Raw genomic sequence first — 19,207 nt, 5'->3', positions numbered from 1 at the left:
GCTACATCGTCGAGAATAAAATCATCAAACTCTAGAGGGAAGAGGAGTTTACTGGAGCCAAGGGGGTGATTCTTAAGATTGACCAAAGGGGACGCTAATACTACCTTAATGGCGACAAGCGACTTATGGCGACTCCTCGACTTTTGACTCACCATGGAAAACATTCTTCGGCCGTGAACTCTCGGACCACATCTACAATTTCTATGTCGAGCTTACAGGGGTTGTGCAACCCAGAAGGGATGGGTTGGTTCTGGCTCCAGGTTTCTGGGATTTCATCAAACCACTGGTCTCAGATATTATTAACGGCTTTGCTTTGGGAACGGTCGACATATCGTGCATTAATTTCGATGGCATGTCACTTGTTCCTAAGATACCAGGGGTAGACCGTATCGCCTAGTTCCGTCCTATTGTTGATCAAAGTCATTTTCAAATTAGTGCTTAAAGTTTATGCGAGGAGACTCAGTCCCATTGTTAGCCTTCCTTTTTCTTTCTATTCTTGCAGAGTGAATAGTTGAGTTAGGTTGTTGGGCAATGTACCTCGCCCTTTTACCAAGACGAGGAAGTGCGCCGTCTGAACCCTCATGTCGTGCCGTCATCCTTGACATCCTCCTCGCCGTCGCACCCAGCCTCGGGCTGGTGCCGGAGGTGCAGGGGAGCCACCTGCACAACAATCATCAACACCAGCATAGCTCCAACTAAAGCATTGGACCCAAAGATAAAAGAAAAATTATAGCCGCCGTGGCCCTGTCTGTGCACTCAAAGTTTTCGCCGGCTTTCATCACCAGATCGACAGTGGTTCAAAATACACATAGTACAACTAAAGCATTGGAGTTCAACCTCACAGAGAGAAAAAAAACAGTTATGTATAGTTGTGTTTCTATTCCACAGCACCAGCTGCCAGAAATAACTAAATAAAGTAGCACAGATAAATAACAGGCAGCTCCAACAATTTCCTGGTCTCTTTCTATCACGTATGAACAATTTCTACACTAGACAAGCAAAGATATCTTCCTGGTTGCATCTACAACTCTTCAGTTTGGATGATCAGGCCATGTATTCCAAGACCCTCCTCGGTACAATCCATACATACACACAGCCAATGCCCCGGTTCAGCCATCTGAGTACTATAAAGTATCAACAAGTCAGCTTAAATTGTCACAAGCAGTAGTCTAGAGAATAATAGCCATGTGAAAGGTGCCATAGGGCACGGTGCACCGCCTCGGAACTGCTAAAACAAATGGCTATACAAACTAAGCATGCTCACATGTCTACCGGTGCCACACTTGATGAAGGCTGAAGGTGCAATTTGCTTGCCACTGGGTTTGAACAGAAGCGAACAAGCATGAACATGGGTAGCAAATATCAGTTCAAATAATTGGTGGATGGGTAACAACACAAAGACGCAAAGAAATTCAGATGCAACGACACCAACTCCTATATGTTTGTACTGAGTCTGACAGAACATGCAAACTGATAAGAGTGATGATTCATATCCCCTGCTTTCCTGCGGAACTGACATTAACAAACAACAATGTGTTCATTGATAAATGTTTTGACTTGGGTCCAGTTGGGAAAAAAATATGTATAACCCTGGAAGATTTTACAGGAGTAACTATGTAGGATCAATCAATTGCAAACCTATGTTAATGCCAGTATAGCTCCAAGTAAGCTGACCAAAAGATACAGAGTATATAAAGAATAAATTATAGCCCATGTGGCCCTATCTGTGCACATAAAAAGCTTTTCGAATTTTCTAAAATGCAGCAATCATTTGTGCTCCAAAATACACAAGAATGGAGGTCATATTTTTGTGTACCGGCCACAACTAAAAAACATTAGACTTTGCAAAACCTTTCAAACTCCGACCTACCTCTCCCATGGGAGGCATCACCCAAGGAGAACATCAAGCACCCAGGAGAAGGTTATTGGCTACCGGATCAAGATTTCAGACTCACACTATTATTGTATTCAGAAATAATTATTTCCCCTAAATCGAGATTCATAAAATGCCTTTCCGAAAACATCAAGAAAAGGGAAGACACAAAGCAACAATATACGAGACAATTAATGCGCAGAGAAATATATGCGGATGAAACAACTAGCTAGGAAACTTGAACATTACTGCAACACCAATCAATTTGACGCCTACACCTGAATTTACAGAACTTCCATTCCATGACGAGACAATCTGCCCATATGTCGCATTTTTCTGATTCAGCATATAGGCAAATTACATGACGAGACAAAAGCAACACACACATCATAGAGGTAGCTGACAGGGAAGGCACAAAGCAAAAGATCGTCACTTCAGGTCTAACTAAGGAACATGCATACCGTACACAGGGTGTTACTTCCGCTGGTTTAAAGCAAGGTTGGCAATGAACTCCTTAAAAACCGAGGGATAGGTCGTATATACATGGTCCCAGCCATTAGTTGACATTACTGTTTGCAAGCACGAGGGAGACTGGACTTGGATAAACTTGAAGCACGCCTCCTTCAATCCCTGGCAGTGGTGCTGCTCGGCTAGAGCAAGCGTGGACATCACCGAGGTCACACCTATGTGTTCAGACAGCTGTTGTTCACAGATGAACTTGAGCCGTTGGAGATCATACCTGTCTGCTGCCACAAACAAATGTTGCAAACAATGCAGCCTCATTTCATCCTGTACTGCCGCCGCTTCTTTTGCTTCTTCCATAACTACTGACATTTCATCCTCCCCCGTCCTGTCCTCCTCTCTCAAGGGCAAGGGAAACACATCTGTGTAGATGAAAATAAGCAAAGCCCTGAACACTTTTGCTTCCATGTCTTTGATCTGTATGAGGCTGGACGTAGTGGTGCCCTCCTTCATGGGGCCAAAGAGTTGTGCCATGAATACTTTCGACCTGGTTGCAAGCACACACCGGTGGGCAGCGAACCTCTCGCCACCGACCTCGAACGTCACATCAGCACCCACCTTGGTCTGCAAAAGATTGTTAAAATGGTGGTGTATGCCAGACAGGGTGCGACCGGCGTCCTCGGTTTTCGAATCCTGGCAAACAACCATGATGTCGCACCGGACGGTGAAACAACCAACCTTCAAATCTGACAATCGTTCAAGGGCATCTCTTCTCAGAAACTTGTTGCGGCCCCACGAAGTAGCACTGCTGGAGAAGGTGCAAGTCTTATTAGCCTCACAAATGTACATCGGATTCTGCTTCTCAACATGGTCGACGAGGCTAAAACTGAACTTGGCCTCCACGGCCAGGCCACGCTCGGCATCATCGTTGTCGTAGACAAGGGCTACATCGAGGGAAATGTAGTCGGCGCAATCCGGGTTTAAGCCGTTGGGGTAGTACTGGATGTACCAATAATGGCCTCCTACATTGAAGATACCAGTGGCGATGCTGTCGCCGGTGGGCAACCCCTCTTGTGTACGCGGGTAGCCCCTGACCATGAGCAGGTGATACCCGCTGTCGGCGCCGGCGTGGACGGCCGATGTCTCGCAAGAGCACTCCTTGTCGCCGTCGACTACAGACACGCCGGCGAACGACGACATGACGGAATCTGCTGGCCCATTGAGAATAAATCTACTCAGTCACCATTCAGGCATTCACACTCCACAAATTTCAGACTCGGGATCGATGAGCTAATAAGGGGGGTGGGTGGGGGAGGGGGCAAACCTGGTCACGTCCGGCTGCCGCTAGCACCCCACGGAGTGGCCGCCGCACGAAGACGCCGCCGCTTCTCCCCGGAACAGAGGCTGCGGCGAGCTGAGGGGCTGGACCCGTCCGGCGGCCGCACGGATTCGCTGCCGCACCAAGACGACTCCCCACTCGCTGCGCCGCTCGCGCTGCCGGAAACGCAGTTCACGCCGCCGCCACACTAGCTGCGCCGCCGACGCCGCCGGAAACAGAGAGTGTGCGCCGTCGGCTTGTTGCGTGCGTGCGTGCTACCTGGGCCTGCATAGGGTTCACAAACAACTCATCACGTCATTGGGCCTCAAGGCCCCAACTGCAAAGCCCATCGCGCTGAATTTTACAATCAAGTCAAAAACAATTATCCTTTTTTTAAGAAACAATTAGCCATATTTTACATTCAAAAATAGTGTTTGTGGAATGGTAAACCCAACTTGACTGATTTTTTCTATCACCAAAATAGAAATTTTCTAACAGTTTCTGCAATGCGCCTCAAACACCCCTCAAACGATCGGGTGGACGGACTGGTCACTCACTGGTAAAAAAGAATGGCCCAGCAAACCATAGATGCTGCAATACGCATGTCTAGGGCTGTCGGGGTTAAAATAGCGTCGGCAAAAGACCCCAAGCGAGACCTCAAACGGCCCCACGCCACCAGATCGGCGCCGGCAAAAACAATCGCCGCTGGGAAACAACCAACTTGACCTGAACACCACCACGCCATAGCTACCGCCGCAACTCGGAAGAAGGCGCCGCCGGGGACGAGGGGACCTACCGGCCAAGGCAGGCTTGCAAACCCTGGCCAGCACGGCAGCCTGATCGCAGAACTCGCGCCTGCAACCCATGTCGGCCCCATCAAACGCAGCTGGGTACTGGGCATTGCCGACAAGGGAGAAACACCTGCAGGGAGCAGCTGCCCAAGCCAGGGCCACGCCGTGCCGTGCCCGCCAAAGGTGAACCACCTCGCGATGAGGGATCTCAAGGGCAGGGTGGGAAGGGGGGATGCACCTGAGTGGACTGGATCTGTCCCGCCGCCGCCATCCCTGGGCCTGGCATGGCTTCGTCAATAGGGTGGAGGAGAGGGGGGGGGGGGCGTGAACATTTGCCTTGTGTTCACATAGTATATCCCACAACGTGTTGAAGCTTCATCAAGCTTTACCCTGATGAATAAATTGCCACTCCAGAAAATAAAAGTGATATAGTTGCGTTTCTATTTCGCAGCACAAACTAAAAAAAAAAACTATCCAGAACTAACTGAAGTAGCAAAAATAAATAAATCTTTAGTTAGCTGGTCAAAACATAGTATATCCCGTAATTCTTCATACCCTGATGAACAATATCTTTAAAGGTACTAATATTCAGTATTCAGATAAAAACAATGAGCAGTGATGTAGTTGCGTTTCTATTTCACCGCAAATAAATAAACAGTAACAGGCAGCTCCAGCAATTTCGTGGTCTCTTTCTATCACGTGTTAACAATTTCTACACTAGACAAGCAAAGATATCTTCTTGCTTGCATCTACAACTCTTCAGTTTGGATGGTCAGGCCAATAGGCCATGTATTCGCAGATCCTCCTCAGTGCAATCCATACACGTAGTTCAAGCACCGCCGCCATTCTTCACCTACACATACACACAGCCAATGAACCGGTTCAGTCATCCGAGGACTGTAAAGTATCGACAAGTCAGCTTAAGTTGTCATGAAATCGTGGTCTTACCCAGATCAGGAGAGGAGATACAACCAACAGCATGACCAGGTACATGCTCCCAAAATTAATAGCCATGCGAAAGGTGCCTCAGGGCGCAGTCCACCGCCTCGGAACTGCTAAAACAAATGGCTATACAAACCAAGCATGCTTACCTGTCTGGCACTGCCACACTTGCTGATGAAGGCTCAAGGTGCAATTTGCAGCAGCAGGGTGCTGCCACTGATTTTGAACAGAGACACAAAAAGCATTAGCATGGGTAGCAAATGTCAGTTCAAATGATCAGGTGTGTGGGTAACAACACAAAGACGCAAAGAAATTAAGATGCAACGGACACCAACTCGTACTCCCTCCGTTCCAAAATGGATGACCCAAGTTTGTACTAAAGTTAGTACAAAGTTGAGTCATCTATTCTGGAACGGAGGGAGTATATGTTTGTCTGCCAAGCCTGACGGAACATACAAACAGATAAGAGTGATGATTCATATGTTGAAAATCTGGACCCATCCCATTGGAAACAAGTAGGTAGGTGCACATATCTGCATCAAGATACTTGGAAATTGCAAGAAACACAAAATTTGGATAAAACAACAACTGGAAAATGTATCAATGGAGCCAATGGTGGCAAGTCGGGAGATGTAATAAATACAATTAAAAAAAAATGGTTATTCTGATTGCTTAGCTGTTAGCACTACAAGCCTGGTTGGTAGTTGATCTCCAATGTGAACTTTTGTGGTCAAGCAATGCTCTAGGTAATAGCTCACACCAGTAGTAATAAATAGGAACAAAAATTACATTCCCTGCTTGCCCATTCATCATGTCCTAAAAAGGGCGAATGATTCATATTTTCTCGAAGATACCTCCCATTGATTGATCCAATCAGCCAGTTTCCTTGCATACGTTGTACAGGCATTTTAATTTTTTGGCTTTTCAAGGGCATCAACACCAGCATAGCTCCAAGTAGGTTGGCCAAAAGCTATTTGTTATATAAAGAAAAAGTATAGCCCCTGTGACCCTGTCTGTGCACTCAAGATTTCCCAAGCTTTCCTAAATTGACAGCAACCATCTGTGCTCCAAAATATACCAGGATGAAAGTAATATTTTCAGGTACAGAGCACAATTAAAGCATTGGACTTTGCAAAAACATTTCAAGCTCCCACATTCATCTCCCATGGGAAGTGCCACACAAGGAGAACATCAAGCACCCAGGAGAAGGTTCCTGGGTACTCGACCAAGGTTTCACACTGACGCTGTCATTATAATCAGAAAAAAATTGTTTCCCCTAAATCCAGGTTCATAAAATGCCTTTCCAAAATATCTACATTGTTCTTTTTGATAACCAAGGGTTATACATGACAGGGAAGGCACGAAGCAACAGTATATGAGACAACTAATGCAGACAACTAAGGATAAAATGACTAGCTAGGAAGCTTGCACATTACTAATATGCCGATCAATTTGACACTTACTCCTACAGACCATCCATTCCATGTTGCCATATTTTTGGATTTCCCTGATTCAGCACATGGGCAAATTATATACATGATGAGACAAACACAATACACACAGATTACCATCTCTCTAGAGGATCCCACATATGCAAAAGAGTGTCAATTCAGGTCTAACTAAGGAACATGCATAGCGTACCGTATGCAGGGTGTTACTTTCGCTGGTTCGAAGCAAACTTGAGAAAGAGCTCCTTCAGAACTGAGGGATAGGTCGAAACTACATGATCCCAACCATTAGTTGCCATTACTGTTTGCAAGCACGAGGGGGACTGGACTTGGATAAACTTCAAGCACGCCTCCTTTAATCCCTGGCGGTGGTGCTGCTCGGCTAGAGCAAGAGCGGACATCACCGTGCTCACACCTATGTTCTCAGACAACTGCTTCTCACAGATGCACTTGAGCCGCTGGACATCATATCTGTCAGCCGCTACCAACAAGTCTTGAAGCCATTGCAGCAACATTTCATCCTCCACTGCCTCCTTTTCTTGCCCATCTTCCATAACTTCCACCATTGCATCCTCCTCCATGCTGTCCTTCTCCATCACAGGGAATGAGTCTGTGTAGATAAAGCTAAGCAGTGCCTTGAACACTTTTGCTTCCATGTCTTTGATCTGTATGACGGCGGATGTCTCCTTCATGGGGCCAAATAGTTGTGCCATGAACACCATGGATCGGGCAGCGAGCACACAGCGGTGTGCGACGAAGGTCTCGCCGCTGACCTTGAATGTCACATCAGCACCCACCTTGGTTTGGAGGAGAATGTTAAAATGCTGGTCTATGTCAGACAGGAGCACCTTGGTGTCATGACCACCGGCATCCTCGGCTTTGGGATCCTTGCGAATGACCATGACATCACACCGGATGGTGAAGCAATCACCCTTTAGGTCCGATGATCGTTCAAGGGCATCTCTTCTCACAAACTTGTCGGTGCCCCAGGAACAACGGCCGTCGGTGAATCGGCAAGTCTTACCAGCCACACGAATGTACATTGGCGTCTGCTTCTCAACCTCGTCAACGAAGCTGAAACAAAACTTGGTCTCCAGGGGCTCTTTGAGACTGTCGTCGTAATTGGTGACATAGAGAGAAATGAAGTCGCCGCAGTCTGGGTTTTCGCCCTTGGGGTAGTACTCGATGTACCAGCAATGGCCTCCTACGGTGAAAGCATCGGAGGTGATGCTCTCGCCGGCGGACAACTCTTGTTTGGTGCGCGAGTATCCACGGACCACGAGCAAGTGGTACCCGCTGTCCGCGCCGCCGGCGTCCACCACGGCCGACGCCTCGTAACAGCACTGCTCGCCGTCGATGATAGAGACGCCGGTGAAGCACGACATGACGAGCCTGCCAATCCATTGAAAATGAGTTACATTTGCTCAGTCTGTCGGTCACCATTGAAACCCCAAATTGAGTTGGGAGTTGGGATAGATGAGCTGAGGGGCGAACCTGGTCAGGCACTCCGCGGAGCCGCCGCTGCGCCGCCCGCTCCGACGTTTCTGCGCGGGGAAGCAGACCTGAGCTTGCACCGGCGGCCGCACGGAGTCGCCGCTGCTTCTGCTTCACACGCTACGCCGCGCGGGGGAAGCGGACCTGAGCTTGCACCAGCGGGCGGCCGCGGCGGGGAAGCTGCCTGGGCTTGCACCGGCGGGCGACCGTACGGAGTCGCCGCCGCGTCGCTCGCCGACGGAAAACAGAGTTTGCGGCGCCGGCTCGCCGATGGGTGCGGCCTGGGCCTGCCACGTTGACTTAGGGTTTGTAAGTCCCCACGTTGTTGATTGGGCTTTCTAAGGCCCTCACGGCCCACGTTGCAAAGCCCATACATCGATCACGGCACTGTTTAGGCGAAATCATACTCGTTACAAAGAACACTCCACTTTCTCAGGTCGCGACAAGTGGCGCACATGCAGCGCGCCACTTGTCGCAACCTGAGAGTTTTTCTTTTTTTCATAGATCCATTTATTCAAAACATTTTATCTCTTAAACCGTGCGTCCAAATCTCGAACCATTTTCACCATTGGATTCCTCGCGTCGAGATTTTCAAAACTAGATCCCATGTTGACAGGTTTTGATGAACTTTTTTTCACGAAAAAAAAAACCGGGTGAAAAAACCGAACCGGGAGCATGGTTTTTTTCTTTTCCAAAAGAGGCAAGCCCATGCCTCTCGCAAAATCACAACCATGCCTCTCGTGGAAGTAAAACCATGACTCTCTTATAAGGGAAAAAACAGAAAACGTGTTTTTTTTTCGTTTCTGAGAGGCACGGCCGTGACTCTCGCGAAAGCACAACCGTGCTTCTCGCGAAAGCAAAACCGTGACTTTCGCAAAAGAAAAAAAAAACAGAAAACGCGTATTTTTTTTCCTTACCGAGAGGCACGGCCGTGCCTTTCGCGTAAGCACAACCGTGCCTCTCGCGAAGGAAAACCGTGACTCTCACGAAAGAAAAAAAACAGAAACGCGTTTTGTTTTTCCCTTTTCAAGAGGCATGGCCGTGACTCTCGCGAAAGCACAACTGTGCCTCTCGCGGAAGCAAAACCGTGACTCTCGCGAAAGAAAAAAAAACAAAAAACACGTTTTTTTCGTTTCCGAAAGGCACGGCCGTGACTCTCGCTAAAGCACAACCGTGCCTCTCGCGGAAGAAAAACCGTGACTTTCGCGAAAGGAAGAAAAGAAAACGCGTTTTTTCGCGAAAAAAAATTTTGAATTTTTTTGATCGAAAAGTTAAGAACGATCGGGGAAAACCAAAACGTCGAAAAAACCCAGAAAAACCGTTTAAAAAGCCGAAAACGCGTGCGGAAAAATAAAAAAAATTAAAATCCGAATGGAGCGTCCAGAGCGCGACACTTGGTGAATGGCTGAGAGCGCGCCAAAGGCGCTGATCGTTGCGAGGCTCCCGAAGGAGCGCTCGTTAACTAGTTGCTCCCCTGTTTAGGTTTGGGCACAGCCTGAAAATCGAGCTGATTTTTGCTTATTCACTCAAAGCAATTCGAATTTGTATTTAGAACGGCTAACTTTTTTTTGCGGGAAATTTTTTCAATCTATTCATTTTCAATCATGATAGTATAACGAACACTAGAAATAATAAGTTTTACATCCAGATCCGTAGACCACCTAGCGACGACTACAATACAAGCACCGAAACGAGCCGAAGACGCGCCGCCGTCATCGCCTCTCCATGGCCGGAGTCGGACAAACTTTGTTGTAGTAGACAGTCGGGAAATCGTCGTGCTAAGGCCCATAGGACCAGCACCCTAGAATAGCAACCGTCACCGATGAAAAATAACGTAGATCAGAAGGATCCAAACCAAAGACACACGAACGTAGACGAACAACGACGAGATCCGAGCAAATCCACCAAAGGTAGATCTGCCGGAGACACACCTCCACACGCCCACCAACGATGTTAGACGCACCGCCGGAATAGGGGCTAGGCGGGGAGACCTTTATTCCATCTTCACGGAGCCGCCGCCGTCTCGCCTTCCTGAGTAGGACACAAACCCTAACAAAATTGAAAAAAACGACTAAAAACGGAGCCTTCCCGCCGGCCCTTGCCAGGATCCATCATGCCTCCATGGCCCTAGGGCCACCGGAGACGAGGCGGACCTGCACCGGCGCCGGCGAGAGGCACAAACACTAACTTTCTTTCTTGGAGAAGGAGGCGGAGCCCTGGCTCTACGTACGTTACGGAATGGCTAACTTGACTGTAATTTTGTGAAGTCAGTCAAAATTCTCCACCTATGCATTTACCAGAACGCAATGGCGGAGTTAGGATTCGAGTATAGAGGGACCGAATACGTATATTGATCTAATCTCGTTGGTAATTACTCACTGCTCCTACTAAAATTGTCGATTCGGAGGGGGGGGGGGGGGGGCTGCCGGAACGGGCATCTTCTGTGGGGATAAATTCAGTTCCTGATGGGTAACTTCAGTTACGGAATGAGATTGTGATCATCATATGGTACAGTACCGTGCAATGTGCTAAAAGCTTCAGCAAGCGTTGCCCTCCTTAATGAATTGCAATTAAACGGTGATATTGCGAAGCCAGTGATATCGGTAATCGGAGCAAGATTTGAAATTCCATGTGAGGAAAACAAACGTATAATGTGCTAAAAGCTTCAGCAAGCTCTGCCCTCGTCAATGAATTGTGATTTCACAATGATATCGTAATTGCAGCAAGATTTAAAATTTCCCTGCGGAAAAAAAAGTAACGTAAGCGCATCTATAGCCGGGCGTCATAAACCTCTATTCATACGCGTGGGCGGTAGGGCCGGTCAAAAATGTGGCTTAACGGTTTTATTTATGCTTGGAAAAGCTATTAGTTATTATTTTCACGTGGCTCGATGTTTGCAACGACGTGTAACTTGGCCGCGGGCTTTTGTAGCCCGTGAAAAAAAAACTAAGCCTGTTTGGCGGATGCGAAGGAGAGACATGCATCAGAGGGTCCTTTCCGCCCATACCGAAGCCATTGCCTTCCACATGAAGTACCTGAGCGCTTTCACGGAATATACCTAACTTTTGCCAGCGCATATGGGGCCCCACCCTGATACCCTACGCAAAAAATGAACGAAATGCGACACCGAACGCACGTTGCGTCACGTTCGGGCATTATTTTAGGGTTTTTCGTCCCAGAAAATTATAGAAAATGCAAACAGCGTCGAAACGCAACAAATTTTGGCGTGCATGCTTGTCATGCTCATTGTAGCCCATGAAAAAAAATTAAGCCCATTTGGCGGATGTGAAGGAGAGACATGCATCGGAAGGTCCCTTCCGCCCATACCGAAACCACTGCCTTTCACATGAAGTACTTGAGCACTTTCAGGGAATGTACCCCAACTTTTGCCAGCGCGTGTGGGGCCCCACCCCGATACCCCACGTCAAAAATGAACAAAATCCGACACCGAACGCACGTTGCGTCACGTCCGGGCATTATTTTAGGGTTTTTCAGCGTCTCTCTGCCTCACCGTGTACTCGGACGCGGACTGGGCAGGCTGCCCTGACACCAGGTGCTCCATCTCCAGCTGCATCGTCTACCTCAGCGACTTCCTGGTTTTCTGGTCCTCCAAGCGCAGGTCACCGTCTCGCGCTGCAGCGTCGAGGCAGAGTACCGTGCCGTTGCAAACACCGCCGCCGAGTGCTGCTAGCTAAGCCAGTTGCTTGGCGAGCTTTGCATCACCCTGCCCAAGCCCACGATCGTCTTTTGCGACAACATATAGTCTGTCTACATGGCAGCCAACCCAGTACATCATCGGCGGACGAAACATATCGAGCTCAACATCCACTTCGTCAGGGAGAAAGTTGCCATCAGCCACCTGCGCGTCTTGCACTTCCCCACCAAGCAGCAGTTCATCGATGTCATGACAAAAGGGCTTTCGACACCGACGTTTCAAGAATTTAGGTCCAGCTTGTGCATCCAGTCACCAGACGCTTCAGCTGCGGCGGGGTGTTAGCAGTTAGCGATCACGTACGCATGGGTTAGCATGCCATGCACGATCCCCACTCTCCCTGCCCACGTCGCACGTCCCCTCCTCTATCCCTTTCTCTTGCGCTGAGCGCCATGTACATGTACAGCTGTTATATATTCATAGCAATACAATGAGGAGCACCCAAGGTGCATTTTCCCTGACTCGCAGTGATAAATGTTGTGTTATTCATATAGCAGGGGGAGGGGGAGGTTGGCAACAACGAGGTACATCTTGCGTCGTAGCCCGCACCCCTGTCAGCTCTAGTGGTCACCGACACTGCGGCCATGAGGGGCACTGCTCCATTGGTGATCTGGCCATCGGCCGTGAGGGGCATCTCCCCAGCATGCTGACCGAGGGCCACCATAGACCGCCGCGCTATGCTCACCGCGGGAGGAGCGAGGTGTAGATGCATGTGAGCTTGACGCGACGACGTACCGAGGCACAGTGACGAGGCGAGTAGCGGAGCGGTGCAGTGCGGTGAAACAGGAAGCAAATCCGGCTATTTATACACCTTCCGGCTATCCAGAAAGAACGAATTAAACGGCGATCAAGAAGCATCCAATTAAGCAACATGAACACGCGCATGGCCGGAACATGGAACAAACGGGCGAGCAACTACCAAAAACATCGTCGTAAGCAGGGACCAGAAGTGACCAGAAACAATGATAAGCAGCACCGAATGCAGATTTTTAGGGAGCCAGCATACCGCATGCATTCATATCGCAACAACCAAAAATATCCCATGCAAAAAGAAAAGAAAAAACCATGGCATGCAAAGTAAGGAAAGCAGCCAAACCGATGGATCCCGTCACCTCCATGGAGCGCATGAACGGACTGTCTCAAATCTCATATAAAATTGCTAGATCCACATGCAAAGATGGCAGTCACGTTAAGCAAATTCGCAACGACACACCTAGATCCACACGCAATGGTACCACACCACGTCCCAAAGAAATACGCGTCAGCCGCAGATAGGCCGTTCGTTTCTGCCGGCGCAAGTGGTAAACGTGGTAAGAGAGACTTCATTAGAAATAGGTTTCTGCGTATGTCAAGATCAACCCTAAAAAGAAGTTATGTCAAGATCAAATTTATAGCATAAAGTTGGTGCATGATGTAGATCTACTAGAGACCGCGTGGCAAACGTGGTACGCAACTCTAACTTAACGAAAGGAGCCCGCCAATTAATGGTGTTGTCGTTCAAAGCTTCCATTTTATGAAGCCACCACCGTACTGTCATATTCACTACTGGACATACTATAAGCAGGTAGAATCTAAATTCCGTAAAAAAAAGCAGGTAGAATCTAATGGCCGTTCAACAAAGCGGTTGACATACTTGATTTTTTTTATTATTATGTTTTTTTACTCAAGTTTTTTCTTATTTTACCGAAACCCAAGAGTGAGGACTATGGAAAGTTGGAGGTAGATTTGGTAGAAATTGTATGTAATGCCCCCAAGAGTTTGAGATACTATTATACATAGTGTCATGGACGGGAAGGGCCGGGTCTATTCGTTCGCTCTCATGGACGGGAAGAGAAGGGGCTTTCTCTACTCGTTCACTGGTTTCAATCGCTCGAAACGTTGTTAACGTAGTATGAGTGGCTAAGGTAGGTAAACACTTGGTTGAGAAGCTGGAAACTTTCTGGTTTCAATTGCTCGAAACTTTCTGGTTTTGCTTTTATTTTTATTAAATTTTCCATATTTATATAATAATAAAAAGATGTACATTTTCCTTGGGCTTAAAGTAAATCTGACCTTTGTTTTTTAATATTTTCTTAAATGTTGTGGAAATCAAAGTTCTAGAAATTTGTAAAAGGAAAACTGTCCTATACGTAAATAGTACTCCCTCATGTCGCAATAAATCAAATGAAAAATCATAACACAGGCCAAGACAAAAAGATAGACAGTTTAGCAGTAAATAGTACTCCCTCTGTATTTTTTTAGGGATCCCATACTTTATTAATTTTGAACAATAATCAAAGGGATACAAAGGTAGTCATGAGTGGAGATAAGCCACAAGTGGAGACCCTGCGAAAGTGAGGCAGAAAATTTTACAAGATTGTGAGCCTCCTGATTCGAAGCACGACCTTCGAACGGAAAATCACAACTAGCAAAATGTGCTTTTCTATTATTTATCTCTTTGGCAACTGTGATATGAGGGCCTTCTACCCCTTTTATGATATCATCCACAATCGGTTTGCAGTCACTAGTAACTACCAAGTGACCCAAAGATAGATCAGCCGCAAGTGCTAAAGCCTCACGGTAAGCAATGGTCTCTAAAACTATCGGATTAATAATACCGGGTAGAACAATTGAGAGGACCCAAAGGTACTGACCATGTTCATCCCTACATACTGCCGCCGCAGCTCCAACACGCCCATCATAGGACAAACCCCCATCTACATAGATTTTAACGTGTCCATTCGAAGGGGGTTTCCAACAGCTTCGCATTGGTATTACAAGTGCACGCCCCGCCGAAGTGGAATTCCTGGCAATGTTGAAGTCATCCAACTCGGCGATGAAGCTCTCAACAAAGCAGTGGGTCGACATTGGGCTTTGGAAGATAGACTCATGTATTGCTTTTCAGCGAGCGGTCCATACTGCCCAAAGAGTTACAACCATCTTTACAAACTCCGAATTTGATAATGAATCAATCATGTTAAAAAGCAAGTTTTTTGCATTGGGTTCATGAGACTCAACAATTTGATCAGTCAATTCCGCGTGACCTAAAGCCCAGACACCCTCTATAAACAAATATAAGACGTTTTAGATCATCATTTGTATGCAGAGGGAGTATACCTAGTATAAGTTGGGCTTTGAATGTGGCCCATTATCACCAATTGATGTCAGTTTGTCATTTTATTTTGAATTGTACATTAAATTTTGAGTAGATTCATGTTGGAACTTCTAAAAATTTAAACCTGAGGCATATACACCGGAAGTCCGGATGCACCAGACAGTGGAGGGTTGCATTTATCCTGTTTTACAGAATAAAGTAGGCAACCCAGTTTTTTAAGGGGTAGATAACCCAGTTTTGGAGTTGGTGTTTGTAATATGTACTTGCTCAATTGTTGATGTTTGTAATATGTAGCAGCTGCGGTTGAGGCAGAGGAGTGGGACGATGGCCATTGTCCAGGAGCGGGAGGAGCAGCAGGTAGAGCGGCAACGACTCCATGGCGCGTCCAACTGATGGGACGGGGAGGAAGAAAAGGGCAGCTTGGTGAATTGTGATCTGTTGAATACACTGGTATATTACAACCTGGTAGCCAAGCGCATGTTACAACCACCGGAAATATTTTACAACTCTCCACCAGGAATTTGTTGGAGGGTAGGGTAGTATACAGGTGTAAAAGGTTACGGGGGTAGCAAAAATGCAGCATCCCAATCGGGGCCTAAGGTAACATGGCCCGGTGATGGGTTGAATCCAACCTGAAATCCTATCCGGACACACCTCATGGCGATTGTTCCTAAGAATAGTAGGACTAATGCTACCTTCCTGTGGTTGTAGCTGCTGGTTGGGAGAGGAGGTTCAGCAGGCGGCGGCGCCTCCCGCTTTGGTTCGGGCAGAGTGGAACTGAACGACCACGACAGTATCCTGTGCAGCCCGGCGGCGGCGCCATTCGCCGCGGAGAAGCCGACTGCGACCTCCTCCCCTAGGGTTCTGCGCAGGTCAACGGTTGCATTGACCTGGTACAGGGCATCGCCGATGAGGAGATCGACGGCCAGCAATTTGGTGTCATTGTGGTACTTCACGGTGGCCTCCATCACACTGGACGACGTGAGGTTCTTGCCCGGCCAGGTCGCCGTCGCGTACGCGGATGCTGCCGTGGAGTTGGCGGAGCTGACGTCGATGCCGACATGGTTGAGGAAGGCGTCGAACTCCACCGCCACGATCCGGCTCTCGCCTGTCCCGTCCGCGAAGGCCGGGAGGAGGCCGCCGCCGGCACTGCTGCTGCTGTTGCGGGGGACGTCCAACGAAGGGAGATGGCCGAGGAAGAAGGCCATCCCGTTCGGGCTGTCCTCGATCTCTGGGGTGATCCAGAAGGAGAAGGCGGTGGCGAAGCTAGCAATCTCGCTCGAGGCGCCGTTCCATAGAGGCACTTTGTACCGGTACGACGCCCGGCTATTTTTCGTCAGCTGGAGCGCTGGTGGACTGATGAGTGCGTCGCCGGCGACGAGGATCGACGTGCCGGCAGTGAGGTCGGAGAAGTCGAGGCTGAAGGAGAGCGAGAAGGCCCAGCGTGGCGCTTGGTAGAGGCATAGCAACGACACAAGGACTAGTGTGGTGGTCGGACGACGGGGAGAGGCCATGGTTTGGCCGTGGTGCTTCGGAAGGAGCTATAGGAATCTTGAGGAGGAGCATCGTCTATATCTATATCTATACCAATATAAAAAGATTCAAAGAGATAGATTCAATTAATTTTGACCATCAAATCATGTCAATCCAACGATTTAGATTGCTCCAATGTTGAGCTCTCAACATGTTGAGCGTGTAATTGATAGCATACCAAATATCAACATTTATATTTATCTCATAATTAACACGTAATTCATATTACCTAATATCAACGTGCAGTTAATTTTGTCCCTAAGGGCATGTACAATGGTTGATAAGATAGTCTTATCTTAAATCCTGCATGTAATTTAAAGATAACAAAAAAATGTCTATAATAAATCATCTCTTAGCCTTATCTTCAATAATTAGCTATTCCTAAAAACATGGTGAGACATATTATGCTAAGAGATCATATCTTGTCTTCTCTTAAATAAGAGAAGACGAACCTTTTCTTATGAGTTCTCTCTCCTCCACCTCATTATTTATCCTACGTAGCACTTTTAAGATAACACCATTGTACATGCCCTAATATTAGTGTGGTGGTTGGACGACGGCGAGAGGCCATGGCTTGGCCGTGGTGGTGCTTCGGAAGGAGCTATAGGAACCTTGCGGAGGAGCATCATATAAAACAAAATAGGGGAGGGGATCTAATGGGGGATAGTTAGTTGTCAAGGTCAAATTTAGAGTGCAGGATGTAGCACACGAAAGGAACTAGAGAGCCAGCAGATTAATGGTGTTGTCACTGGAATTTGGTAGGCACAATGCCCGGACAAAATGAAGCTGATGCAAATGGAAAAGGTTCTTCCTCAAACACCGAAGCTGAGACAAAATGAAAATTATCTTATGGAGAATGAATGGCACACAACTGTCTACCTACAGGTGACAAATTTCAAAGAAGATCAATACAAGCGAGCCTAATTCATCCACAACCTATGGTTGGAAAGATTAATGCATATATTGACCTAGTTATGCTAAACAAATAATTGCAGGTCGACTTATCTTAGGCTGGTCACAATGGGCAGGAACTTAGAAGTAACATCACACACTCCAATACAAGTTTTCTTATGTGGCACATATTTAATGAAGAGAGAGGTGCTTGTGGTAACTAGCTAAGTTATCGGAACATCACACACTCCAAGAAACAATGAGTCTATATCCTAATAAATACATCGCTGCATGACACTACTCCCTCCGTCCGCGAATAAGTGTACTTCTAGCTTTTGTCTTAAGTCAAAGTTTTGTAATTTTGACCAACTATATACAAAATAGTAATAACATATATGACATCAAATTAATATATTATGAAAGTACATTTCAAAATAGATCTAGTGATATTAATTTAGTGTCATAAATGCTAGTACTTCTTCCTATAAAGTTGGTCAAAGTTCTAAAACTTTGACCTAGGACAAAAGCTAGAAGTACACTTATTCATGGACGGAGAGAGTACATACATGTTCCTACCCAATATGGAGGTAGTAACTGTTGGGTTTCGTAGTAATTTCAAAAAAATTCCTACGCACACGCAAGATCATGGTGATGCATAGCAACGAGAGGGGGAGAGTGTGATCTACGTACCCTTGTAGATCGACAACGGAAGCGTTAACTTGGTTGATGTAGTCGTACGTCTTCACGGCCCGACCGATCAAGCACCGAAACTACGGCACCTCCGAGTTCTAGCACACGTTCAGCTCGATGACGATCCCCGGACTCCGATCCAGCAAAGTGTCGGGGAAGAGTTCCGTCAGCATGACGGCGTGGTGACGATCTTGATATACTACAGTCGCAGGGCTTCGCCTAAGCACCGCTACAATATTATCGAGGACTATGGTGGAAGGGGGCACCGCACACGGCTAAGAATATGAGCACGTGGATCAACTTGTGTCTCTAGGGGGTGCCCCTGCCTCCGTATATAAAGGTTCAAGGGAGGGGGGCCGGCCGGCCAGGAGAGGCGCGCCAGGAGGAGTCCTACTCCCTCTGGGAGTAGGACCCCCCCCCCTTTCCTAGTTGGAATAGGATTCGTGGAGGGGGGGGGGGGAAGAGGAGAGAGAGGAGGAAGGGGGGCCGGCCCCCTCTCCTGGTACAATTCGGACCAAGGGGGGGAGGGGGGCGCAGCCCATCTCTGGCCACCTCTCCTCTCTTTCACTAAGGCCCACTAAAGCCCATATACCTCCCTGGGGAGTTCCGGTAACCTCCCGGTACTCCGGTAAAATCCCGATTTCACCCGGAACACTTCCAATATTCAAACATAGGCTTCCAATATATCAATCTTTATGTCTCGACCATTTCGAGACTCCTCGTCATGTCCGTGATCACATCCGGGACTCCGAACAACCTTCGGTACATCAAAATGCATAAACTCATAATATAACTGTCATCGTAACCTTAAGCGTGCGGACCCTACGGGTTTGAGAACAATGTAGACATGACCGAGACACGTCTCCGGTCAATAACCAATAGCGGAACCTGGATGCTCATATTGGCTCCTACATATTGTACGAAGATATTTTATCGGTCAGACCGCATAACAACATACG

The 19,207-nt window shown here is 47.6% G+C and overlaps 3 protein-coding genes across 5 annotated transcripts; all 3 read right to left on the bottom strand.

Moving 5' to 3' along the window:
* Nucleotides 1–2,152: 2,152 nt before the first annotated feature.
* Nucleotides 2,153–3,937, bottom strand: LOC125523800 (BTB/POZ and MATH domain-containing protein 2). Of its 2 annotated transcripts, none has more exons than XM_048688873.2 (2): nucleotides 3,660–3,937; nucleotides 2,153–3,546 (listed from the first exon to the last, which is right to left on the bottom strand). In XM_048688873.2, exon 2 carries the CDS (start codon nucleotides 3,533–3,535, stop codon nucleotides 2,348–2,350), a length of 1,188 nt encoding a protein of 395 aa, XP_048544830.1. In that variant the 5' UTR covers nucleotides 3,536–3,546; nucleotides 3,660–3,937; the 3' UTR covers nucleotides 2,153–2,347. The 2 variants fall into 2 exon arrangements, with proteins under 2 accessions (XP_048544830.1, XP_048544829.1); XM_048688872.2 differs by having other exon boundaries at nucleotides 2,153–3,543.
* Nucleotides 3,938–4,953: 1,016 nt separating this feature from the next.
* On the bottom strand, nucleotides 4,954–8,629 carry LOC125521621 (BTB/POZ and MATH domain-containing protein 2). 2 transcript variants are annotated; one of them, XM_048686681.2, is made up of 4 exons: nucleotides 8,329–8,629; nucleotides 7,028–8,226; nucleotides 5,393–5,602; nucleotides 4,954–5,297 (listed from the first exon to the last, which is right to left on the bottom strand). In XM_048686681.2, the coding sequence occupies exon 2, from the start codon at nucleotides 8,217–8,219 to the stop codon at nucleotides 7,041–7,043; it is 1,179 nt and encodes a 392-aa protein (XP_048542638.1). In that variant the 5' UTR covers nucleotides 8,220–8,226; nucleotides 8,329–8,629; the 3' UTR covers nucleotides 4,954–5,297; nucleotides 5,393–5,602; nucleotides 7,028–7,040. The 2 variants fall into 2 exon arrangements, with proteins under 2 accessions (XP_048542638.1, XP_048542637.1); XM_048686680.2 differs by having other exon boundaries at nucleotides 5,393–8,226.
* A 6,837-nt stretch (nucleotides 8,630–15,466) lies between these two features.
* On the bottom strand, nucleotides 15,467–16,714 carry LOC125525988 (anti-H(O) lectin-like). Its single transcript, XM_048690998.2, has one exon. The coding sequence runs from the start codon at nucleotides 16,646–16,648 to the stop codon at nucleotides 15,692–15,694; it is 957 nt and encodes a 318-aa protein (XP_048546955.1). The 5' UTR covers nucleotides 16,649–16,714; the 3' UTR covers nucleotides 15,467–15,691.
* Between the last annotated feature and the right edge of the window lie 2,493 nt (nucleotides 16,715–19,207).

This window comes from Triticum urartu, chromosome 7A (genome assembly GCF_056163025.1).
Source record: "Triticum urartu cultivar PI428250 chromosome 7A, HENAU_Tu73, whole genome shotgun sequence".
NCBI classification, from domain to species: domain Eukaryota; kingdom Viridiplantae; phylum Streptophyta; class Magnoliopsida; order Poales; family Poaceae; genus Triticum; species Triticum urartu.
This window is presented reverse-complemented; position numbering and strand designations above follow the sequence as displayed.

Excerpts from the sequence above, each read along its gene's own strand:
- LOC125523800 (XM_048688873.2), bottom strand. The coding sequence starts at position 3,535 with ATGTCGTCGTTCGCCGGCGTGTCTGTAGTCGACGGCGACAAGGAGTGC.
- LOC125521621 (XM_048686680.2), bottom strand. The coding sequence starts at position 8,219 with ATGTCGTGCTTCACCGGCGTCTCTATCATCGACGGCGAGCAGTGCTGT.
- LOC125525988 (XM_048690998.2), bottom strand. The coding sequence starts at position 16,648 with ATGGCCTCTCCCCGTCGTCCGACCACCACACTAGTCCTTGTGTCGTTG.